Source organism: Corythoichthys intestinalis, chromosome 22 (genome assembly GCF_030265065.1).
Source record: "Corythoichthys intestinalis isolate RoL2023-P3 chromosome 22, ASM3026506v1, whole genome shotgun sequence".
In the NCBI taxonomy this organism is placed as follows: Eukaryota; Metazoa; Chordata; class Actinopteri; order Syngnathiformes; family Syngnathidae; genus Corythoichthys; species Corythoichthys intestinalis.
In genome coordinates, this window is record NC_080416.1 from 33497515 (window position 1) to 33524839 (window position 27325).

Here is a 27325-nt window from a genome sequence, read left to right on the forward strand (position 1 = left end):
TGGGTATGGCCAGAGTCCAGCATGGTGCGGTGCGCATTCCCCCAAGCTCCATGAAGTTTATCTCCCTTGTCTGCCCGAGTGCTGCTAAACTCTCCCTCCATTCGGTGCTATTGGAGCCTCCATTAGACTACGCCCAGTGGCCCGCGGGCTTGTTGATATCCAAGGCACTATTGTCGGTGAATAACGGGGTGGTGGAGGTGCCAGTGGTCAACGTGAGTTCACAGGAGGTGTGGTTACAACCACACACCCCTTTAGGGGGACTTCATGTAGCTCAAGTGTGGTCGGCAAAGCGAGCCGTAAGTATTGTGGAGGGCAGCGGTAGAGAAAGAATTGCCACAGTTCAGTTAGCGGAGGCCCAGGCTACGCCTTCCATTGACTTTTCTACTCTATCGTGGCCTATGTTATCAAGCGAGCAAGAGAACCAAGCAAAAGCCCTGTTACAGAAATACAGTGCTGTCTTCAGTCGGGGGGAAGGGGACGTGGGGTGCACCACAGTGGTTGAGCATCAAATTCCGCTCATAGATGACATCCCCATTCGACAGCGATACCGTCGACTGCCCCCATCACAGTACGAACAAGTAAAGGCTCACATCCAGCAATTACTAGAGTCGGGAATTGTAAAACCCAGCTGTAGCCCGTACTCGTCACCTATTGTTATTGTGCAAAAGAAAGATGGTGATATGAGACTTTGTGTAGACTACCGCCTCTTGAACGCAAAGACGAGAAAGGATGCTTACCCGTTACCTAGAATAGAAGAGTCCCTAGACGCACTGACGGGAGCAAAGTGGTTCTCTACTCTTGACCTGGCAAGCGGCTACAACCAAGTGCCAGTAGCAGAAGCAGATAAGGCAAAGACGGCATTTTGTACACCATTCGGACTCTTCGAATTCAATCGCATGCCCTTTGGCCTATGTAATGCACCCAGCACGTTCCAGAGGCTGATGGAGAGACTTTTTGGAGATCAAAGCCTTCAATCGCTCCTTCTGTATTTAGACGATATCATCATTTTCTCCTCCTCCTTTGAAGAACATTTACAACGTCTAGAACTTGTTTTGATTCGCTTACAGAATAACCACCTTAAGTTGAAGCTGTCAAAATGTTATTTCTTCTGCAATGAAGTCAAATACCTCGGACATGTAGTTTCTGCTGCAGGGGTAGCAACTGATCCGGATAAAGTGAATGCGGTCGAGGAATGGAAGCAGCCAACAACTCCAAAAGAGCTGAGATCATTCTTGGGATTCGCCTCCTATTACCGTCGGTTCGTGGAGGGCTTCGCAAAGATGGCAGCACCATTACATAGATTGATTGCTACAGTGGAGGCCAAGGAAAAGAAAAACAAAGGCAAAGCGTCCACTCTCAAGAGCCATTGGACTCCAGAATGTCAACAGAGCTTCCAAACCTTAAAAGACAATCTTATCAAAACACCAGTTCTAGCTTATGCAGACTTCACCAAACCTTTCATTTTGGAAATCGACGCAAGCCATGCGGGACTAGGAGCAGTGCTCGCCCAAGATCATGACGGACAGAGGAAGCCTATTGCTTTTGCCAGCAGAAGTCTGCGCCCGACTGAGAGAAATATGTCAAATTACAGCTCTCGGAAGCTAGAGCTGCTAGCCCTTAAGTGGGCGGTGACCAACAAGTTTAGGGAATATCTCCTAGGCTCAAAATTTGTGGTCTTCACAGACAACAACCCACTAAGCTATCTCCAGGCAGCTAAATTGGGCGCGACAGAACATCGCTGGGCGTCGGAGCTGGCAATGTTCGACTTTGATATTAAGTATCACCCAGGCACGGCTAATAAAAACGTGGATGCCCTTTCTAGGCTCCCTGATCCAGCTCCACTTTCGATGGTGGCCTCTGGCTTGGCTGTCTCTCCACGTCCCCATGGGGCTGTCAGACCTTCAACTGAAGTTGCCTGTCAAGAGACTACTGCCCTTCCACTTCCACTACGGCAGAAAGTGGATCTACAAGCCCTGCAAATTAGTGACACAGTCATTGGACCTTTTCGGCATCTGTGGAGGAGAGGAATATTGCCAACTAAGGAGGAACGGATAAGCTTGCCACCACCGACCCAACGACTTCTGCGGGAGTGGCCAAGAATTCGTTGCCAGGATGGAGTACTGTACCGCAGTATCCGGTTGCCCGGGGACCGTAAAGAGACCCTTCAGCTCCTATTGCCACAATGTCTAAAGCAGGAAGTCTTAACCAGTCTTCATGATGATAAAGGGCACCAGGGCATTGAGCGTACCACTGAGCTCATTCGGGAGAAGTGTTTTTGGCCTGGCATGACTCTCGACATAGAAAACCATTGTCAGGAGTGTTGCTGTTGGCTGGTGGTGGAGCCAGCAATTCCCATAGAAAATGATGGTGGGCCGTGTCCAGGAAGTCCAGGCACGTCGGTCCTACCTGAACGAGTGGTAACAACTACCGGTCCAGTAGTGGATGTGGAACCAACTGCACCTCTGCAGACAACATCAGTTGAGAGCAAACAAACCTACCCACCGAAGGCCACGATGGACGTTAGGCGCACTACACGGGCTACAGCTGGGCGGCATAGCAATCCATTTCACCTACCAAGAACAGCTCTTGTTAATGTAGGCCATACCAATATAATCGAGTTTGAAGCTAGATTACCCAGAATCCCCATGTACAGTTTCTTCCGTCCTTGGGCGTAATTGATTCATGGCCTCACCGGGACGGCGAGTTCGAGAGCTGGGGTGGGTGTGATGGGGCGTAGTGTCGACTCCTGCCAACAGGAGGAGCTAGAAGCCCATTTAGACTGAATTTATTACCCCCGTGGAAGCGTGTGGGAGTGGTGAGAAAGGGAAGTGTATAAAAGAGCATGCCACGAGTTTAAATGGACGCGTGCTTTGGAAAAGTTACCTGCACGGCAGTGCAGAGACATTAAAGACGGCGATCTCGGCAGCAACGCCGGTCGCGTAAATTTTAAGTGAGAGCTGCGGATGCAGAGGACTCATCGTGTGTGTGATTACAAGTTTAACCAATGGTAAGCACATATTTAAATGGGTCGGCAGGTGTGACAAATTAACAGTTGTATGTGATCCATGTTGCACTACTTTTTATGAAACAGATCTCCGTGTCCGCGACGGCAGTCCGTTGTCAAACTATCACAAAGCACGACGAACAGGAATATTCTGCTCAAGGTATTAGCTACTCACTCATCACAATTAGATACACCTGATACTTAATGATTGCCATCCAGAAATGCTACATAGCGTCTGAGCTAAACCATATGATGAACAACCCATAATTTGGAGGAAGTTTGTAAAATAATGTTTTATGTTGTAATGTTTATTTTGTATGTTAATGGATTGCTGTGGTGTATTTCAGCTGTTTTCTCGAGTGTATGTGCCGCTTTTTCCTACTGCTTCTCAATTACACACCTCCAAGCCAGATTAGCAGTTCCTAAAGTCGTTTGTGGGTTTTAGATTTTTTTAAATAGGTACGACAGCGGGAATTATGGTATTGGTAAACCGATAGTCGCCCCTCACGTCTGTATCCAATAGAGCCTACAAAAAAAAGGGGGCTTCGTGGCGGATCATTTGTGTACATCCTTGTTTTGAGTTTGCTGTGCCGTGAATCGTTCTATTGGAGTGCAGTGAATTACTTTATTGAAGTGAGGTGTTTTAATTGATGTAAAGTGATCTTTGCCTACATTGTAAAAGACAAGTTGAACCCTAGAATGGTCTATAATGGGGGGTCCAGGACGACTTTTGAGGAAGCCATTACTTTAATGCCGCTTGTTTAATTTTATTTTGTTCAATAAATTGTTATTTTTCCTACACCAGTCCTTTCTTGTGAATTTTGTGAACCATTGTGGGGGCGAATTCGGGGCTACACCCTCACCATATTACATATATATATCCAGTGCTGGCCAAAAGTATTGGCACCCCTGCAATTCTGTCAGTTAATGCTCAATTTCTCCCAGAAAATTATTGCAATTACAAATGCCTTGGTGGTAATATCTCCATTTATTTTGCTTGCAATGAAATAACACAAAAGAGAATGGAAGAAAAAATTGAATCATTATCATTTTGCACAAATCTCCCAAAAATGGGCCAGACAAAAGTATTGGCACCCTTTGAAAAAGCGTGTGACGCTTCTCTAATTTGTGTAATTAACAGCACCTGTTACTTGCCTGTAGCACATAACAGGTGGTGGTAATAACTAGATCACACTTGCAGCCAGTTAAAATGGATTAAAGTTGACTCAACCTCTGTCCTGTGTCCTTGTGTGTACCACATTGAGCATGGAGAAAATAATGAAGACCAAAGAACTGTCTAAAGACTTCAGAAGCAAAATTGTGAGGAAGCATAGGCAATCTCAAGGCTACAAGTCCATCTTGAAAGACCTGAATGTTACTGTGCCCGTGGCACTGTGGCTAACCTCCCTAGATGTGGACGGAAAAGGAAAATTGACGAGAGATTTCAACGAAAGTTTGTGCGGATGGTGGATAAAGAACATCCAAACAAGTTCAAGCTGTCCTGCAGTCCGAGGGTACAGTGTCAACCCGTACGATCCGTCAGTGTCTGAATGAAAAGGGACTCGATGGTAGGATACCCAGGAAGACCCTACTTCTGACCCAGAAACAAAAAAGCCAGGCTGGAGTTTGCCATAACTTACCTGAGAAAGCCAAAAATGTTTTGGAAGAATATTCTCTGGTCAGATGAGTGAAAAGTAGAGCTTTTTGGGAAAAGGCATCAACATAGAGTTTACAGGGAATAAAAATGAAATTTTGCATTATAATGTAGGTCTCAGTGTGAGAAAGCTGGGTCTGGGTCATGGTTCTTCCACCAGGACAAAAACCACTAGAAAATGGTTTGAGAGAAAGCACTGGAGACCTTTAAAGTGGCCAGCAATGAGTCCAGACCTGAATCCCATACAACACCTGTGGAGAGAGACCTGGAGCACTTGGCTCCAAAAATCTAAAATTCGAGCAGAGCATTGCAAGAAAGTCATTGCTGGATCCCGGAAGCGGTTGTTCGCAGTTAATTTGTCTAACGGTTGTTCTACCAAGTATTAGACTGAGGGTGCCAATACTTTTGTGTGGCCCAGTTTTGGACGTGAAAAGAGTACTTTTTACTTTTTTTTTTTTTCCCTCGACTTGGCGACTTGGACCTTCCAGTTGGAGTGGCATTCCAATGATATTTTACCTGGTCGGAGGTTGGAAAACTCTTACTTTCAACCTTCCTCAAATGCAGCATGCAATTAGGCCACATAAAACAAAAAGTTCAAATCTATCAGACGTCTATTGCATGTTGAAACTGAAAAACTAAAAATTATCTTAACTGATTTATACAAGATCAAAAACACAACAACAAAACAAATTTGCGGGGGAAAGTTTTTGTTTTTTGTGGTTTAACTGCATTACATCCGTTCCATCCAAAGAGGAAGCCCGAGTGGCGTGCATCAGCATGTTGAGGCATGCGGTCCTTGGCTTCGATGATGCGCTGTTGTGAGATGTCACTGTCAGTGACTCAGGGCACACGTTACGACATAGGTGTTAAACTCACCTTTGTCATGCAGCCTATAAATATGCTGATATGTGACTCGCTGATTGCTACCAGTCTCCCACTCCCAGTCAAAATGAATTGAATGTCTATTGCCATCTGTGGCATTTATGAAATATCATTAAAGCCGTTGGGACAGAAGGAAGAAGTTAACGTGTTTCCTTAGTGTCACTATTTAAAGTGGAAAAACGCGAAAGTTTGAATGTGGTCGAGTTGTTTTCTTTCTTTTTTTTTAAGCAACTCCGGTTTGTCCAGTGGCGTTCATAGCCTACATGGTGCTCTGGGCGACAACCCCCCACCCCCCCCAAAAAAACACACAAAAAACCCCAACAACAACAGTAGACCCACAAAATACAGCGCGTGACGTGTACCCAGCACAACCCCAACAACCAAAGCACATTATTTGTTAGGAATGTTACATTTATTAATAATTATTAATAAGAGGTTTGTGAACGTTGATTATTTGTCTGTATGTTATTCACCAGATGCTAAATGTGTGTACATGAATGCAAACCTGCACGTGAGCCCAATACAGTGTTTGAATTCATCTCCTCTGCTCTTTAACTGGAGCCCCTGTAGTGGTCAACACCTCTGAGCCAACTAGTCACAAGTAGAATGTTCTACACTTTCTCATAGACTTCATAAACTATTTACATGACACGGGAAATGGGGCCGATTCGTAGGGGGCCCATTTTCAAAAACTTCAAATATTTTCTAAACCAAAGCTGTTACCGACCTAAAACCGAAACAGGCACCTACCTTAGCCATATATGAGTCTCCATGAGCAGTGGCATCAAAAAATTCAAAGTCGTTCCCTTATAAAATCCCGATTAATTATTTTTTATATAAGTATAACACAACTTAAAATGGCGATAAGAGTCTCAGATTTTAAACTAGATGTACAAAAATCACCAAATGCAGAGACAATCTGACACTATTTTCAGGAACAATAGCAATATCTAACGTATCATATAAGTTTTTGACCAAAATAGCAACTTAATTTTTTTTTTATATACTACAAGTTTTCAACAGCTAATAAATCACTCAATTTAACATCAGAAACCTAATACTTGAGGAAAACATGCAGAATCAATTATAAATAATATGTAAATAGATTATTAGTAAATTCTATATACAATCACAACTTATTATAGAATAGAATGGCCCTTTAAAATCATTACACACTATATATACTGTTAGCGAATGAGGCTAGCAGTAAACAGTGCTTTTCTGGCAAAAATTCTTGTGAATAAATGCTAGAATCCCCAAATTTTTCATAGATATGGACGTAAAACAGTCTCGATTCTTGGTTAAAAGCAAAGAAACTGTGCAGCTAGCGTTTATTTTACGTATATTGTCGAAGTACAATGCTACTCATTTAGTGAATGAAGCTAGCGGCCGCCTGGTGACAAAGCTTGTCTGGTGAAAATTCTTGTGAATAAATGCTTAAATCCCCGAATTCAAATCAGTTCAGTTTATTGTCCCCTAAGAAGGGGAAACTTATCTTACAGCAGTTAAGCATACAGATAACACAACAACTCATACACACACAATAAAATAACACAGACTACAAATTTAAAATGCAAGAGACAGTTTTGCATCTAAGTGCAAGAATTGTGCAAATTTAGCAACTGAATTGCACTTGGTAAGGAGTTCTTTGTCCTATTTAACTTAAAACAAGGGACTCTAAATCTCCTGCCTGACCTCAAACGAGCAATGAAGGGGATGATGTACACAATTCAGTATGTTTTTTGCCTTCCTCATGACCTGCCTCTCATAAATATCTGTTAAGGAGACCTGTGGACTGCCTATTATCTTACCAGCCTTAAAACAAGGGACTCTGAATGTCCTGCCTGACCTCAAACGAGCAATGAAGGGGATGATGTACACAATTCAGTATGTGTTTTGCCTTCCTCATGACCTGCCTCTCATAAATATCTGTTAAGGAGACCTGTGGACTGCCTATTATCTTACCAGCCATCTTAACAATATGGTTGATGTTATTTTTCTCCTTCAGGTTAATTCCTCCATACTAGGCAATAAAAGCAAAAGTAAGAACCGATTCTTCATAGCTATGGACGTAAAACAGTTAGATTGGTTAAAAGCAAAGGAACCGTGCAGTTAGCGTTTATTTTACGTATATTGTCGGATTACAATGCTACTCATTAGTAAATTCTATATATAAGCACAACTTATTATAGAATAGAATAGCCCTTTATAATCATTATAGTGGCGAAAATTGTTGTGAATAAATGCTTAAATCCCTGAATTCTTTTTCGATATGGACGTAAAACAGTCTCGATTCTTGATTAAAAGCAAAAAAATGTGCAGGTAGCATTTATTTCGCGTAAATATTGCCAACTATGAGGCTAGTCAGTTACGAAAATTAGCCGCCTCCATGTGAAAATAAAGAAGAAAATTCCTGCGAATAAATGCTTCAATCATGCATGCATGGAAAAATATAATATTTACCTTGAATCCTCGAACAACCACTCTTGAGACAGTCCTTCCTGTTTGTATGTGGTACAGCTTTCGTAGTTCTTCAGAAATCCAAGCTGAAATCCGACATGAGCGTGTGCAGTCTTCGGCTATTACTAAATGAAGCTCGGTCCCCTCTGATAAGGCGTTACAAGAAGAAAGAATGACGAAGTGTCTCGTCAATAGGTAATGAAGTCTATGACTTTCTTTATTACTTCTACAATATATTATAAATATTTGTGATGTTAAATTAATAATTCTTGCACATATTTATTGTTGTGCACTTTCAATTGTTTTAGGGCATTAAACATTAAACCAAATAATTTTAACTATAAACCAACAATAGTGAACATTTGCACGCTATCTCTCTTCAAACCACTACATTCACTGCTCACATTATGTATTTCGATATGATGCTAATCGTCGTAGCCAATAAAAACAAGCTAGCAACTACGAAATTACTAGTGTGAATAATTGAAAAAAAAAAAAAAAAAAAAAAAAACGGACACAAAAACACATATAACTATTCCTCCACCTAGTATTGTGAGAAATGTTCACGATTTACTGTATGTGGAGCGCCTCAAATTTACTTTAAAAGGCATATTTTACATCATCATGACAGAGACGACATATGAACAAAGAAACGCAGAACTAGAAATAAACGTTTGAGCAATTTCCAAAATAAAAGTGCTGCTGTATGCGCCCCTAGCAATTTGCCGCCCCGGGCGACCGCCCAACCCGCCCGCGTAAAGAACCGCATTTGGGTTTGTCAGTCACATAGACTTCATTACCTATTGACCTGACACTTCGTAATTCTTTGCATCACGCCTTATCACAGGGGGCTGAGCTTCATTTAGTAATAGCCGAAGACGGCACACACTCATGTCGGATTTAAGCTTTGGATTTTTGAAGAACTACGAAAGCTGCACCGCACACAAATTGGAACGATTGTCTCAGGAGTGTTTTGTTCGAGGATTCAAGGTAAATATTATATTTTTCGTACCATGCATGCATTTTGAAACCTGAAAAAATCAATGGGAGAATGGGAACCGCTACGGCATTGGCGTCATTTTATGACATAAGTATATACGTAAAATAGATGTGTAACTGCCCGGCTTTTTGCTCTTTTAACAAAGAATCAAGACAGTTTTACGTCCATATCTATAAAGAATTCAGTGATTTAAGCATTTATTCACAAGCATTTTGAACGGAAAAAGCCATTGTGGCAGCCCCCTTATCATAACAAAGAGCTAACAAACTAGCATCAGACAGACAGATTTAAGTAAAGTAAAATCAAACTGCCCTTTTTTTTTTTTTTTGCTTGCAACCAAGAATGGAGACTGTTTTACATCCATATCTATAAAGAATTCAGGGATTTAAGCATTTATTCACAAGAATTTCAACGTAAAAAGCTCTTTGCTGTGGACTTGTGGTAAGGCGGCGCCACAGTTAACTTAAAGACGGGCTGCACATTCGCCATATTTACCGTACGTAAAATAAATACTACCTGGATGGTTTCTTTTGCTTTTAACCAAGAATCAAGACTGTTTTACGTCGGTATCTATAAAGGTATTGGCTATCTCATACGCATTTTATACTTGTTTATTTAGATTTTATACCTGCAAGTCACTTTTGAAATTTTAACTTATCATGCACTGCAAATGGAAATGCTCCCCAATTTCATTGTACAACTGTATAATGACAATAAAGGGCTATTTTATTCTATAAAAAGTTGTGATTGTATATATAATTTATTATTAATCTATTTATGTATTATAGCTGATTCTGCATGCTTTCCTCAAGTATTAAGTTTCTGATGTAAAAATTGAGTGATTTATTAGCTGTTGAAAACATGCAGTAAATAAAAGAAAAGTAAGTTGGTATATATATATATATATATATATATATATGTTAAATAGAGCTGATTATCTCTGCATTTGGTGATATTTTTGCATCTAGTGTAAAATCTTATTTACACTAAAAAATTTATAGCCATTTTTATGTTTTGTTATACTTATGTAAAAAACAATTAATTGGGATTTCATTAGGGAATGACTTTGAATTTTTTGATGCTGCTGCTCATGGAGACCCATACAGTATACGGCTAAGGTAGGTGCCTGTTTTGGTTTTAGGTTGCTAGCAGCTTTGGTTTTGAAAATATTTGAATTTGAAGTTTTTGAAAATAGGCCCCCTACGAATCGGGCCAGTTTCCCATGTCATGCCAATAGGTTATGAAGTCTATGTCTATCATGATGACAAAACTAATTTTTATTCATAGTAGCGCCACATCCGGCTGTGGAGCCACTGTTTGCAACCACTAATTGGATTTCTATCGTCATCAATGGTGGCAAAAGTGTTAAACTGCAGAATGGGAAGCTGACAAGCCGTCAAACTAATTTTAGCCGGCTTCTTGAAGTGGTCTTATTTTTGGATCCACGAGTGAGACTTTGACGGCTCTCGCCACTTTTGCCGCTCGCATCAGTATTTTTTCACACAGCGCTCCGACATGGCAGAGCCGACGTACGGCGCCGTGCCATCCCCGGAGCCCGATTCCTTGTCCTCCTCTTTCCTGGCAGTGGAGCAGCGGGCCGCCGTGGTTCTAGTCCTGGTTCTTCTGCTCTTCCTCGGCATGCTGATGGTGCGCTGCTTCCGGATCCTCTTGGACCCGTACCGGAGCATGCCATCTTCCAACTGGACTGACTGCACAGATAAGGACGCCTTGGACTACCGCATCGTCTCCTGACAGGCGGTCTGAGAGAAGGTACCCCTTCTCTCTGCGAGCTGGCCAAGCAAAATTCTCCTTTTCTCTTTGGGGCATCCATATTGGACAACGAGGCACTCTGAAGTGACTTGAGCCACGCCCCTAAAGTCTTACTAACTGAACGTTAATTGGATTTTTTGGACCGAACGTCGGAATCGACTCAACCGAGACTCGGAATGAGTTGCGCCAAACAAATGCCACTCTCAGCCCTAGCCGTCAAATCAGCATGAAGCGGGAGGGTTGAATGAACGTTCATTCACTGCCGATTCTCTTCGTTCCAATGGATTGGATGTGTACTAGTGATAAACTCATTGAAATGGACAACAAAATTATGACTGGATGCAACGCAATTAGACATCTATCATAATCTTGGGTGACACGCTCTTTTTTAATGGTGGTGCGTGCAGCTGGTGGCCAACTTGGGTAGGGCGACCAGCGGTTGGAAACTAAATCTGGAAAAGGCCATATGGGCTCAATGTTATTTATTAGTACTCCCCGATACCAGAGATATCATTTTAGTGTGCAATAGGCAAGGGTGTAGGTTAGGTCTCAAAATTGGTAGGGACGCCATAACAGCATAACCTGCATGTACACTTTTTGATGGGGACGGGGCATTAATAAGACCAAACAGATTGGGTACATTTCTCAAAAATGGCTGGTTTCTACATAAAAATGAAAAAAGTTATTTTCATAGGAAGAAAGTCATTTCCCAAAATGCTTGCTTTATATCAGTGCTTCTCAATTATTTTCTGTTACGCCCCCCCAAGGAAGACGTAAATGTTTCGCGCCCCCCCAACTCTCTGCCGCCACTGTAAATAGTATCATTCGTCTATATTACTATTATAAGTACGCCTCAGCCTAACATTGTGTCCTTTTTTTTCTATTAAAGAAAAAAAGTAACATAGATCAACTTATAATAAAGTATAACTTTTTTAACATTGTGTTGCTTGTAACAGAAAAGACTTAATGCGCATCAATTTGCCTGAAGTTAAAAAAAAAAAAAAAAAAAAATGTCACATCCAAACTGTAAAAATACACTCAAGGTACATTTTTGACCATTTGATACTGAAAAATAAAATGTATTAAAATCAGTAAATAATAACAAATTCAAATTGATTAGAAACATTTACTCTTCAGGACAACATGCCAAAAAATTTGACCGAAAAAAAACAAAACTGAATAGAAGGGGGGAAAAAGGTCTCTGGACAGAAGGAAAGTTTTTATTTTCGCTGATTCACCACAGTGCTCACTGGTTTACTGATATAACACTGACAAAGCGGGACGATTGTGACAATTGGCAATATTCGGCACATTTTCGCTGAAAAACAATCAAGCGGCTTGTCAATGAGATTGAGGTCTAATGTCTTTAAGTGGCGTCTTAACTGATTTGGCTTCTCCGCTATAATCATTTTTAGACTCAGTAAACAGTGGTCTTTCCTCATTTCCCACTATATTAAAAGTCAAAGGCAAACGGCCCGAAAAAAAGCGCATTCTCGGCGGCCGAGGGAGAACCGTAGGTGAGGGCGGTGGTCGTGACGATCCCAAGCCGAAAACGGCACTTCTCGGCCGGACACGTGAGAAAGACAGTGGGTCGCTGCGTGAGTCCAGCTCTGCATGAGTCTCTTCCGTGTGCTCTTGCTTACTTCAAAAATACTGCACGCACTTTGAAAATGAGAGCGCCACTGCCACCCACGGAGTGGATGTGCAAGTACACTTTATTCTAGTACGGCAAAAAAAAAAAAAAAAAAAAAAGCATGTTCCCCGAGGTCACTCGCGCCCCCCCTGGCATCGCTCTGCGCCCCCCTGGGGGGGCGCGCCCCACCATTTGAGAAGTACTGCTTTATATAAAGGAAATTTAGAGTGGTTGTGCTTTTGGGGGGGGGGGGGGATTTCAATAGCAAAATTAGTTGTGTGTTTCCCACCTCCACAACATTGACATCTTTTTACATTACTTACAGTGGCTGCTGCTGCTGGCCAAAAAAAAAAACAAAAAACAAAAAACCTCTTAATATCCCTTCGCTTCAAAGGCGGCGGAGGAGGCGACATATTGACATGCATTTCTGTCGGGATTATGTGAATGTGGGGGTTCTAGTCATCAGCCAATCAAACGTGTGTTTGAGGGGAAAAAATGGACCGGCACTTCTAAATATCAAGTGAAAAGGGGTAAATGTAAGCCTGAACTTAATGAAATTCATTCACTTGATAATGGTAGGGTCAATTCTATTCTAATAACACATGGGAAAACAATCTAAATTACCTTTATAGCTGAACTCATTATATAATGCAAATAAGGTAGCTTAAAAGTTGAGGGGGACAATTTGAGCATCCTGAAAAGTTGGCAGTGTTATGTCCCTATGCAAACCTACGCCCTTGACTATAGGTTCCGAAAGCGATACAGGTGTCAGTTCAACAATAATATTATCTAGAGCAGGGGTGGGCAAACTATTCCACAAAGGGCCGCAGTGGGTGCGGGTTTTTGTTGCAACCCATTAAGAGGACACTTTTTCACCAATCTGCTGTTTTACAAGTGCAATCAGTCGATTGCAGTCAGGTGCTTCTCATTTCTGCTGAAACCGCATTGGTTAAACTATCTGTGCTGGGTCAGTTGGAACAAAGACCAGGACCCACTGCAGCCCTCGAGGACCGGTTTGCCCACCCCTGATCTAGAGTTATCCGATTTTATCAGCTACTCGATAATATCGGAGGATAAAAGCATTTAAAAATAATACAGGTTGTCCCCGGGTTACGAACGAGTTCCGTTCCTACGCTGGCGAAGTAACCCGAATTTCCCCCTAAGTCTGAATTAACCCTTTAAAGACCCCTAAATACCCTCCAAATCTCAAAATAACTATCCCAAAACATGTCTTATACGTCATTGTACCGTCCTCGCCAAAATGTTGGAGCTTTAAGGCCTAGCTAGATAGCGAGCTAAGCTCCGAAATTACGATGTCAGACGTCCATGTGGTTCGCTGAATTTATTCAGCTGCTCAATACATCAACACTTGCAGAATGAAACTAAAATAAAAATAAAATTAAACCAGTTTCATGTTCAGTAACAGCAGTTCAAATTTGCGTTTTTTTGCTAGCAGCAATAACAATCCACACAAACGATTAGCATGTATCAGTTAGCGTTCGCACATCATCAAAATCAATCACATAAACTCGCTCCAAGTATTCGACTATGATTGAAAACATACTAAAAGGGGTTGTATGCAGGTGTTACCTCCGTGGGTGCTACACAAGCAACAAATGTGCGCGCAGGCTTCCTTTCCCCTCTCTCTCTCACTCGGCTGCGCGACTTCTTCGTGGGACAGAACAAATGTGGTCTTCCTCGTGTGTGCGCATTGTCGCAACCCAGTGTGAGTACCGACCGGATGTGGATGGCACATGCGTAGTGCATGCACAAGCTAAATGTGCATGCATTGATTTGCAACCTTTTTACAACAGTTTGGTTGTGATATGTTTCGGGGATTTTTTTGAAACAATGTCTATTAATACTAATTAGTACTAATAATAATGGCTGTATTTTGAGTTATTTTAAGGGAAAAATAAATTTACACTGCTATATAAGTATAAGCTGTACACTGGCTACCCTTACATGTGTATGTCATATGTCATATTTTCAGTGTTGTCCCATGAAAAGATATAATTAAATACCTGCAGAAATGTAAGGGGTGTACTTGATTGTTTATATTGTTCGAAAAAGTGTTCGTAATCCCATACATGCAAGCACAATTTATTAGCAGTTCAACACAATTTCGCTTATGCTTCCGGTTCAAGACACATCGGTCGCCTGCTGTAAAGTGCCCATGCGCGTTTGACTTGTGCATGTACCGCACATGTGACACTCACATCCTGTCGGTACTCCCATTGGGTTGCGACACGCGTGCCCGTGCGCTCTTCTTTGTGTATGCATTCTTCTTCATATGTACAGTATATGCGCTCTTACTCGCGTGGCATTAGTACTACCTGCTCTACACGTCCTATATAAAATGAGACTCCGGTGTTGTAAAGTTGAAATCGCGTAAGTTGGAAATGTCGTAACCCGGGGACTACCTGTCCTCACACATCACATCACATCACATCACATTTTTGCATTTTGCATTTTTGCATCGGGAGAAAATACATTTTACTTGTAAATCTAAAAAAAAAATTTTGTACTTTTACATGAGTGACTTTTTGCACCTGTATCTGCACTTTAACTTTAAAAAAGTGAGTACTTCATCGGTGTAGCTATTAGTACTTATGGCTGAAGAGTGCATATTACAAGCTCTTGGACATTTTCTTCCCAAATGGATCGAATGTTGATCGCCGTCAATGGCAGAAAATGAGTTAATGGCTAATTATAAATATTTATTCACGCTGGTAGCACATTTTAAAAGTATTTTGTAAGCTCTTAGTAATGCCGATCAATACTTTTCCACTCACAACAGAACACTGACCCGACTGTTTACAGGACTGAGTGAATCAGCCATCCCAGACGCCACGGCGACCCCCCGCATCTGCCGGACTTTTGACTGATTGTTCAAGGACGCGGGCCAGCCGGCCGGCATGTCACATGGCGAACGCCTGCATGTTTTAGGGCAAAGATCGCTCGCTCGTCACTTGAGGAAAACATCTCTTCTGCAGTTTGAGACGGCATGTGTTGAAAATGGCCGCCAGCCACACTATACCGCACTTGGACAAATCACGTCAACGTCTTTACAGTCGCCATTTGGGATTTATTAACTCGAATACACTGTCTCGTTTTAAATTTGCAAAGGGAAACTCAATTTTGGTTGTTTTGTTTTGAAACTTGGTAGCTAGCTGTGTAGCATGAGCCAGAATCTTATCGCTCTTTGATGTATTTATTTTTGCAAGTTAGATAGTTAGACGGTAGAGGGCAGCCTTCTCTAGGTAAGCAATTTGCCAGTAGGGGAGCATGCGTGCACAGTACATGGATTTATTAGTGCCTGTGTTGCCCGCAGGTTACGTGTTAGCCAGTAGGGGGCAGCCATCAGCCTGCAGTATCACAAACGTGCTTGTTTGAATGATTTTCTTCAAAATTTTGAAAAACACAATACTTGATTTACTTGACATGGTTAAGAAAAAACGACATGAATTTTGGTTTCCTGAGCAATTCTTAAGGAATTTTTGGAAGCAGTTTTCGGGTGCGGAAACTATCACTGTATCATTCTTTCATTCCATATCGTTTTGTAAATTAAAATTAGAATATGAGAGAAAGGAATTACTATGGCATTTTTTAGGGCTGTCAAACGATTAAAAATTTTAATCAAGTTAATTACAGCTTAGAAATTAATTAATTGTAATTAATCCCAATTCAAACCATCTATAAAATATGCCATATTTTTCTGTAAATTATTGTTGGAATGGAAAGATAAGACAGAAGATGGATATATACATTCAACATACGGTATATAAGTACTGTATTTGTTTATTATAACAATAAATCAACAAGATGGCATTGACATTATTAACATTCTGTTAAAGCAGTACTTCTCAAATAGTGGGGCGCGCCCCCCCAGGGGGCGCAGAGCGATGCCAGGAGTGGCGCGTGTGACCTCGGGGAACATTTTTTTTTTTTTGCCGTACTAGAATATAGTGTACTTGCACATCCACTCAGTGGGTGGCAGTGGCGCTCTCATTTTCAAAGTGCGCGCAGTATTTTTGAAGTAAGCAAGAGCACACGGAAGAGACTCACGAAGATCTGGAGAGCTGTGCGCCGTTTTCGAAGGCCGTTTTCCAGCCGGACTCACGCAGCGACCCACTGTCTTCTCCGGTTCTCACGTGTCCGCCCGAGAAGTGCCATTTTCGGCTTGGGATCGTCACGACGACCGCCCTCACCAATGGTTCTCCCTCGGCCGCCGAGAATGCACTTTTTTCGGGCCGTTTGCCTTCTGGCTTTGACATTTAATACAGTGGTAGGAGAGGAAAGACCACTGTTTACTGTGTCTAAAAATGATTATAGCAGACAGCCGGAAGCCAAATAAATTAAGACGCCATTTAAAGACATTAAACCCCAATCTCAATGATAAGCCGCTTGGTTGTTTTTCAGCGAAAACGTGCCGAATATTGCCAATAATCGTCGCGCTTTGTCAGTGTTATATCAGTAAACCAGTGAGCACTGTTAGCATGCTCAGTGCAAAATAACCCCATACCATTGCAAACTGGAGGTGATATTGTGAGCAGCGAGCAGCGAAAATAAAAACTCTCCTTCTATCCAAAGACACTATTTTTTCTTCAATTCAGTTTTGTTTTTTCGGTCAAATTTTTTGGCATATTGTCCTCATGAGTTAATGTTTCTAATCAATTTGAATTTGTTATTATTTACAGATTTTATTTTTCAGTAACAAATGGTAAAAAATGTACCTTGAGTGTATTTTTACAGTTTGGATATGACTTTTTTTTAATTCAGGCAAAATGATGCGCGTTAATTCTATTCTATTACAAACAAAACAATGTTAATAAAGTTATACTTTATAAGTTGATCTCTGTTATTTTCTCTAATAGAAAAAAAGGATACAATGTGAGGCAGAGGCGCACTTATAGTAAAATTATAGACAAATGATACTATTTACAGTGGCGGCAGAGTTTGGGGGGGCGTGAAACATTTACGCCTTCCTTGGGGGGGGCGTAACAGAAGATAATTGAGAAGTACTGTGTTAAAGCGATCCATGGATAGAAAGACTTGTAGCTCTTAAAAGATAAATGTTTGTACAAGTTAAAGAAATTTTATATTAAAACCCCTCTTAATGTATTCGTTTTAATAAAATTTGTAAAATTTTCAATCAAAAAATGAACTAGTAGCCCGCCATTGTTGATGTCAATAATTACACAATGCTCATGGGTGCTGAAGACCATAAAATCAGTCGCACCCAAGTGCCAGCTGAGGGCGACAAAACTCCAAAAAACACAAGTAACAAGTGGACATTGCACTGTGCTGTCATTTTAATCTGTTTGAGCGGGGCATGTGCGTTAATTGCGTCAAGTATTTTAACGTGATTAATTAAAAAAATTAATTACTGCCCGTTAAAGCGATAAATTTGACAGCCCTTGTATTTTTGTTAGGTTTGTATCATTTTCGATGTGATGTGACCGAGAAGTTTTGACTTTTTTTCAGTGAGGCCAGTATTTCACCGCACTTTAACCCTAATTGTGACACGCTCCCCCTCTTTGAAAAGCATGTACACGTCCACCATCTTTGACAAAAACGTGTAGTAATAATAACTATCTATCATGCTGCTCAATTCACCCGTTGGAATCACCCGGTAGAGACAGACTGACCTTGCTAAGAAAAAAAAGGCTTAAAGGGTCAACAAACTCCATGTCACAACACATAAAATATGATGCAAAACGAACAAAAATAACATGATAATTCAATTCTCTCATATTCTATTTTTAATCGTGAGGAAAAGCGGCATGGAAAATGAATGAATGAATGAAAAACAAAATCAAAACTGCGAAAAATAGGACGTTATTTGTTTTCTTTTTTTTTTTCTTCTTTTCGTATTGTTACGTTTGTGTGCGTTCTCAGTACCTTTTTTTTCATTCAGCACCTGATTGAGTCAGATGGGCGTGGCCACGCAACACACCTGCGGCGCATTAGGAATGCTCAACATTTAAGGACGCCTGTCACCATCTGCGAGTGTGGACTACTGCTTGCTTACTACTGCTGTGTGTGTCATCTCGAGATCTCTTGGCTGCTTATGGTTGTGTTTTTTGTCATCACCAGTGATGGGCCTGTGAGGCCTCATGAAGCGTGTCGACACAATGACACACTGTGTTGACACTATGTCATTAAATACTGACACCTGCTGATCATCAAAATTCCCTGCAGGCCACCCACTTGACACTTGAGTTGATGACCTAGCATGTCAAATAAAATCATTTAAGTCTTTGCATTCATATTGCATTATTCCATATCTTTAAATTATGTGAACCATAGACTTTATAATGTATTGACAGGACACGGGCGCGGGGCCGATAAATAGGGGGCCTGCATTGTTGGCGAGGTCGTCAAATCTGACCGAGTGGAATCACAAAGATTTTTTCGTTGAAAATTCTTGTGAATGAATGCTTAAATCCCAGAATTCTATTATAGATATGGACGTAAAACAGTCTCGATTCTTGGTTAAAAGCAAAAAAAAAAAAAAAAAAAAAAAAAAAAAAAAAAAAAAAAAAAAAAGTGCAGTTAGCATTTCTTTTACGTAAATCGTGACATAAATATGTCGTAGTACAATGCTAGTCTGTTAGTCTGAATGTAGCCAGCGGCCGCCTTATGTATACAGAGCTTTTCCGGTAAAAATTCTTGTGAATAAATGCTTAAATCCCCAAATTCTTTATAGATATGGACGTAAAACAGTCTTAATCCTTGGTTAAAAGCAACCCCCCCACCCCAAAAACAACCCCAACAACTGTGCAGTTAGCATCTATATTACTTATATATATCAAAGTACAATGCTCCTCTCTTAGTGAATGTAGCTGGCAGCCGCCTTATGTAAACAGCGGTATTCCGGTGAAAATTCTTGTGAATAAATGCTTAAATTGCTGAATTATTCATAGATATGGACGTAAAACCGTCTCGATTCTTGGTTAAAAGCATAAAAACGTGCAGTTAGCATTTATTTCACGTAAATATGTCGAAGTACAATGCTAGTCTGTTAGTGAATGTAGTTAGCAGCCGCCTTATGTAAACAGAGCTTTTCCAGTTAAAATTCTGGTGAATAAAAGCTTAAATCCCTGAATCGTCTCGATTCTTGGTTAAAAGCAAAAACAAAAACAAAACAAAAAATGCGTGTAGTTAGCCTTTCTTTTACATAAATATGTCGAAGTACAATGCTAGTCTGTTAGTGAATGTAGCTAGCAGCCACCTTATGTAAACAGAGCTTTTCCCACGAAGTTTCTTGTGAATAAATGCTTCAATCCCAGAATTCTTTATGAATATGGACGTAAAACAGTCTCGATTCTTGGTTAACAGCAAAAAAATCCCTTGCAGTTTGCATTTATTTTACGTAAATATGTCGAAGTGCAATGCTAGTCTGTTAGTGAATGTATGTTTTTTTTCTTCAAATAAATAAAACATTGAAACAATAGTGTATTTAACTTGGGGGATTAAATATGTTTTTGCTTGCTACCGGGTCACGTTGAATTAGGCGCTATAGGAACATAAAAGTAAACTTTTGACAGAGGAGGCATTAACATTGCACAAAAACAATTTAGCGACCCCCCTCTCTCCAAAAGCAGCAAAATTTTCTCAAATTTGAGGTAGAAAATGAAGGTGATTGTCCTTTGGTGTCTTCAAATATGTAAGACACGCTTGCGTAGTAGCCATATTATTGTTTGTTGCTGCTGTTGAGCTGCCGCCATGCAGAGCGCTGTTGGATATTTGTGTGCAATTTATTATAGTGTTGTGAAAAGGGGGTGTTGAACCGAGGTTTATTGGCGCTTTTAGTTTTCAAATGTGTTTATGTGTCATTGCACCATCTAGGCGCGGAGATTTGGATTATAATACACGGGAGCTTTTATTTCTAATACTAAAACACCAACACACACTGTAGGTAAAATAGAACGCTGTCTTTGTAGTAACCTACTAGTAGTACATAAACTATCCAGCATGCATGTGTACACGCCTAGTGTGGAGAAAACGCGTGAGCAAGACAAATTTGGACTGAAACGGCTGTTCTTGAATGGGAAAAACTAAAAAAAAAAAAAAAAAGATCCTTTAGCACCCCCTGCTGTGTGCAGCAGTGACACTACACAACATCACTTCTGGATTTAGATTTACTGATTTTTCTCTGATTAAGCATTTGTACCATCCATGGTGTCAGAAAGGTCAAACCCTGAGCTGCAGAAGATCTGGATGGCCCACCCATGCAGATTAACTACGGTTCAGACAATACAGTAACTGATACTAATCCATCCACTGTCCATGGTCCAACTGGATAAGCCTGGTCAGCTGACTCAGTTGCGCCACATCGTCCCAGTCAGAAATTGTTTCGGAAAAGGCAAAGTTGCAAAGAAAAGACCAAACTGAAAAAGAAAACAAGCAAAAAGAAAATTGGAGTTCTGAGGAGATTGTTATCCTTGTCCCACCTAAAGAGAGTTCTGAAGATGAAAGAAGTGATCCAGCAAATATAGATCTGGCCATGGGTAATTTTGTCATATTATGTTATGATGTATGTGATATCCTATTATGGTGTAGTAGATCTTGAGTTGCGTTCAGGTGTTTAATAAACGTGTTTCATCGACGAAACCTGAGGATGCCCTTACTATTCTGACATTCATTCTCAATTGTTACAAAGTTCAAACTACCTCTTAGGATTCTAACTTTCACAACATTTGCTGTGATGATTTTTGATATTAAGATGGGAAAAAGTAACTGAATCAGCATTTGCATTTTTAGGCTGGTAGTAACAGTTAGCTCCAGCCCCTGACTAAAAGCAGAAAGTCCCATGTAATTGATAAACCAACTGCTCCGTGTTTCACAAATAAAAACCTGGCTTGCACACTACAGACAATCTCTGCGCACGTCTTACTTTTGTTGTTTTGCGGTCAAAAGTTACATCCCAGCTCTAAAATAATGCTGCTACTTAGCTGCTGCTAGCTAGTTACTCTGATATGCATTGTGAAGGTCCTAAACCCTAACCCTCAGACAGTTCTTTAGTCTTCTTTCTTTTCTCCATGTTCAATGTGGTACACACAAGGACACAGGACAGAGGTTGAGTCAACTTTAATCCATTTTAACTGGCGCAAGTGTGATTTAGTTATTGCCACCACCTGTTATGTGCCACTGGTAAGGAGCAGGTGCTGTTAATTACACAAATTAAAAAAGCATCACATGATTTTTCAAAGGCTGCCAATACTTTTGTCCGGACCATTTTTGGAGTTTTGTGTACAATGATGATGATTTAATTTTTTTTCCCATTCTCTTTTGTGTTTTCTTTTTCATTGCAAGCAAAATAAATGAAGATACAGTATTACTACCAAAGCATTTGTAATTGCAGTCATTTTCTGGGGGAAATTGAGCATTATCTGTCTTTGTGGTGACTTCCTTCTGGACTCTGGAGCATGTTGGAGGCAGTCTTTCAGGTCCTCCGTGTGTTCATTTTCAATTCAGGTGAGACAGCTAGACTAGATTGCTAAATAAAAGACTGGAGGCAAGAGATCATTACTGCGCAGTTTTAATTTCAGAAATTTCCAGGTGCATTCAATAACAGAACGAAAGCTGTGTTGAGACATGCACACTGAACAGAGAGCTCGGCCTTGCTTATATGATGTACAAATAAGGAGGTGTGCCTGTTTGGTGATTAACTCATCTTGCAAAATAGGTCATGAGCATTGTTTGTTGGCAGTTAAAGTCCATGATTATCTGAGGCAAAACTAACTGTCGGCGGTTGTCCGTGAAAAACAACTCAATTTATGGACATGATTGCATTAGGCGAGGTGCATACATATAGTTTTTCTACTGGTGCACGAAATTAACAGTACAGAACAAAACCAACATAGTGCATGAACTCACAACAAATTACATACCTGCTTTGCGATCAGGTACGCAATTTCATTTGATGTTGTGAGGATCGGTGTGTTAATGGGTACAAGTAAAAGACCAGGCAGAGTGGCCTTATCTTTGAATTTGGCTCTGTTCACCTTGAATTCGGCAAATGTTGTGTTCTTATACTGGTCCTTCTATAAAAATTAGCATATTGTGATAAAGTTCATTATTTTCTATAATGCACTGATAAACATTAGACTTTCATATATTTTAGATTCATTACACACCTGAAGTAGTTCAAGCCTTTTATTGTTTAAATATTGATGGTTTTGGCAAAAAAGTCAAGATAAACCAAAAATCCCTGTCTCAAAAAATTTGCATATCATGAAAAGGTACTGTAAAGAAGCTACTAACCTAATCATCTGAATCAACGAATTAACTCAAAACCCCTGCGAAACATTCCTGAGGCTTTTAAAAACTCCAAGCCTGGTTGATTACTCAAAACCGCAATCATGGGCAAGAATGCCGACCTGACTGCTGTCGGGAAGGCCATCATTGACACCTTCAAGCAAGAGGCTAAGAGACAGAAAGAAATTTCTGAGCGATTAGGCTGTTCCCAGAGTGCTGTATCAAGGCACCTCAGTCGGATGTATGTGGGAATGAAAAAGTGTGGCAGGAAACGCTGCACAACCAGAAGAATATTGTGAAGAGGAAGTTGAGACACACCAGACCCAACACTATGGATAAGGCCGCTATCGAAGCATCTATAACACCTCATCAGTGCCACAGGCTGATTGCCTCCATGCCACGCCGCATTGAAGCACTCATTTCTGCAAAAGGATTCCCGACCAAGTATTGAGTGCATAGCTGATATAATTAACTGAAGGTTGACTTTTTCGTATTAAAAAAGTTTATTGTATTGGTCGGATGAAATATGCAAACTTTTTGAGATCGTGATTTTTGGTTTTCCTGAACTTTTTTTTGCCAAAATCATCAATATTAAAACAATATAAGGCTTGAACTACTTCAGTTGTGTGTAATTAATCTAAAATATATGAAAGTATTGCCCATCTCCATACAGCTTCTCAAAGTGTTCCTTTAGTTTTGCCGGTGCGAGGCTAGAGTTGCTCAACTTGGCATTGCCAATCATGCAGCTAGGATGCTGACTCCCATCCCGTTCCGTGATAGTTAGTATGGCTTAAAATATGAATAAAGTAATCATACGACGTACTACGATGACTTTCAAAAGTTGTATCACACCTGAGTGCACTAAATTCTTCGCAGCACTGATTGGCCAAGCAATGTCGTCAACGTGATCATCTGCAGCAGTGATGGCCGAGCGGAGCATGCCATCGCGTATTGACATGATGAGTCGGTGTGTCTTGACCTCAGCGGCAGAGGCTCCACCGAACCCCTGAGACTGACTCATCGAACCCCCTAGGGTTCAATCGAACGCCGGTTAAGAACCACTGGTGTATAGTTATAATAATACACTAATAATTATCACTCCACTACCTTTATTGACCTGTAGGAGTCAGAGCAGAGCGATAGAGCGATTTGCCACCCTTAAAAACAGACGGTATTCTTTGATGGTTCCATCCAGCAAGTAGCTTGCAATTGTAGCCATTTTTTTCGTGTTGTTCTGCTGTGTTAAAATAGACTGAAACAACAACAATAATAAAAATAATAATAATGAATAAATGATCAGTCTTTGGTAGCTCTTGGTGTAGTTTTGTGCCCCCCTGTTCTTAAAACCAAGTGACGCCCTAGTGAATCAGTTTACCCTTGATTGGTTCAGTTTACCCTCAGTTTTCACTTTAGATGGGGTAAAATAAGACACAATACCATTTTTCAAAAAACTACTTACATTTTCAATACTATTCATCCAGAGTACATTCTGATCATTTCCATTGCTAGGAAACGTCCTATAGTAATCGAAAATATGAAAACTTTACTGGTTTGTTGTTTTAGCTTGCTTGGAGGAGAAGAAATGTGGAAAAATGTCTCCCCAACTTGATTTACTTGACATGGGTGAGAAAAACCGACATGTATTTTGGTTTCCGCAAAAGAAAACTGGTTAAAGAAATTGTCATTCCTTATGAATTACTTCGGGCTGACATTTCCTTTTAAAAATATCTAAATATGAGGATATGGGGGCCGCCTACCATGTAGGACGTGTGTAGCAGGCGCTCCGTGGGAATGCGGCATTTCATTCGCATGATTGAATTTATTAAACTGTCCACCACCGTTAATTAGCACACACCTTGCTGCGAGCCTGCGACGCGTTTCTGAGACAATGGCGAACCTTCGATCGAGAATGGATCTATCGAAAAGTAGTCGAGGTAAGCAAGAACTACCCACGGCATCTGAATCCCCGCCGTGGCCCGTGGCTAATGAAGACATGCTATGCAGTATCAAGGGGATGATGGACGAGCTTTGGACGGAAATCGATACCAAATTCGAAGCAATAATCTCCGAATCTGTCAAGACGGAAGTGGCACGGGCTCTGAAGCCATTAGTTACGAAAGTTGATGATCAGAAAGAAATAGTTTCGGACCTTGAACGCGCGACTAATGACCACGAAAGCCAGCTAACTAGTTTACGAGCTGAGGAGGTTAAGCTATCCGCAATGGTGGTGTCCCTGGACACGAAGTGCGAGGATCTGGAAGCCCGTTCTAGGAGAAACAATATCAGACTTGTGGGCTTACCTGAGGGCGCCGTGGGACCCAACCCTGTCAAATTTGTCGCTAAATTGCTGACCGACATGCTGAGCGTCGAGAATGAGCCTGAGCTGGATTGGGCCCACCGCACGTCGCGTGCTAACCCAAAGAACGGTGAACCTCCGCGGGCGATTGCTATAAGAATCCACATGCTCCAGGAGAAGGGTACAATTCTGCGCCGGGCTGGAGAGACTTTGCCTTTACTGCACAACGGGAAAAGGCTTCATATTTTCCAAGACTTCACTCCTACGGTGGCCATACAGAGGGCGGCCTTTGCAAGGTGAAGCGGGAGTTCCACTTTTCGGTTCGGTCTCAGATATCCGGCCACACTACACCTTACGATGCCTAACGGTAAAACCCATCGATTCGAAGACCCAGATCGAGCTCTGGAATTTGTCAACAAATCTCGCAGGAAGCCCCAAGATCAAGAGGAAACTTGACTTTTTTCGTATGTCTTTTTTTTTTTCCGCCTGACTTTTGTTTAACTTTTTTACTATGACAGGCCCACATTGGAAAAACCTTTCAGCAGCTTTGATTACACTGGAGGAGTGTGGCTGTTCCCACCCGCTATATTCTTCTTTTTTTTCCCTCCTCTCATCTGGATGCTGAGGTGGACGTTGACACACCTCAGTCTCGAGATAAGTATCGTGTATTCTTCCGGACCTATGAGGTATGTTTTCTTGATACTGAAATACTGAAGATAATCGTTTCTTTTGACCACCGACCATATCTAGAGGAGCCGCGCCACCTGATATATATAATACTGTACAGTCTCAACACAGTGGGTTATTATTCCTCATCTTGAGCGATGTGTGCTTAATACGAGTACTTTAAGGTCTTTGGACAGTTCATGCTAGCATTCCCCTGGCCGTTAGAGAGAACGATAGTTTAAGGTATGACAGAGTTTAGTTTGTCACTAGGTAAGGTAGCATGCTCCCCTTTTGGGATGCTTCTGCTAGGAGAGAGTAAGTTTTTTTTTTTTCTCTTGTCCTTTGGTTTTGTGGGGTTCTTTTTAGGTGTACTTTGGGATGGGAGGCCCAGAGTGGGTTGGGCTCTTCAGCACGGGGAGGATGGCACATATCTCCTTCTGTTTGCATATGGCATTTATCACAGGCCTCATCAGATTTATTTTTTCCCAATATCACTCATCCCTTGCAATGGCTAACACCAGGCTAGGCGGAGATGTGAAATTTGTGAGCTGGAATTGTAAAGGCCTAAACAATCCTATTGAACGGAGTAAGATTTTGCATCACATAGGCCAACTTAATGCTCATGTTGTTTATCTACAGGAGACGCTCCTTAGAAATACAGACGCCTTCAGATTGCGACGTAGTTGGGTTGGCCAGATATTTCTTTCCTCTTTTACCAGTAGAGCAAGAGGGGTGGCAGTACTTTTGCATAAAAACATTCCATTTGTTCATACAAAACCATTTCAGACTCTACTAGCAGGTTAATTATAGTAATCGGCCACATTTATGAAGTTAAGGTTGTCTTTGTGAATATACAGTGGGGAGAACAAGTATTTGATACACTGCCGATTTTGCTGGTTTTCCCACTTGCAAGCCATGTAGAGGTCTGTAATTTGTATCATAAGTTCTCTTCAACTGTGAGGGGCGGAATCTAATACAAAAATCCAGAAAATCACATTGTATAATTTTTAAATAATAAAATTGTATTTAACTGCATGAAATAAGTATTTGATACATTACCAACTAGTAAATATTTCGGCTCTCAGTTCTTTTTTAAGAACCCCTCCTGTTCTCCACTCATTACCGGAAGTAACTGCATCTGTTTGAACTTGTTACCTGTTCACATGCTCAAACAAACAAACTCCAACCTCTCCACAATGGCCAAGACCAAAGAGCTGTGTAAGGACATCAGGGATAAAATAATAGACCTGCACAAGGCTGGGATGGGCTACAGGAAAATAAGCAAGCAGCTTGGTGAGAAGGTCACAACTGTTGGAGCGATTATTAGAAAATGGAAGAAGTTCAAGTTGACGGTCAATCTGCCTCGTTCTGGGGCTCCATGCAAGATCTCACCTCGTGGGGCATCACTGATCATGAGGAAGGTGAGGGATCAGTCCAGAACTACACGGCAGGACCTGGTCAATGACCTGAAGAGAGCTGGAACCACAGTCTCGAAGAAAACCATCGGAAACACATTACGCCGTCATGGATTAAAATCCTACAGCGCACGCAAGGTCCCGCTGTTGAAGCCAGTGCATGTCCAGACACGTCTGAAGTTTGCCACTGACCATCTGGATGATCCAGAGGAGCAATGGGAGCAGGTCACGTGGTCAGATGAGACCAAAATTGAACTTTTTGGTCTAAACTTGGCTCGT

The 27325-nt window shown here is 41.1% G+C and overlaps 1 protein-coding gene across 1 annotated transcript; it reads left to right on the top strand.

Moving 5' to 3' along the window:
* The first annotated feature begins 10200 nt into the window (after positions 1–10200).
* LOC130910864 (cortexin-3) lies at positions 10201–11431 on the top strand. The gene has a single exon (XM_057828475.1). It carries the CDS (start codon positions 10516–10518, stop codon positions 10750–10752), a length of 237 nt encoding a protein of 78 aa, XP_057684458.1. The 5' UTR covers positions 10201–10515; the 3' UTR covers positions 10753–11431.
* The last annotated feature ends 15894 nt before the right edge of the window (positions 11432–27325 follow it).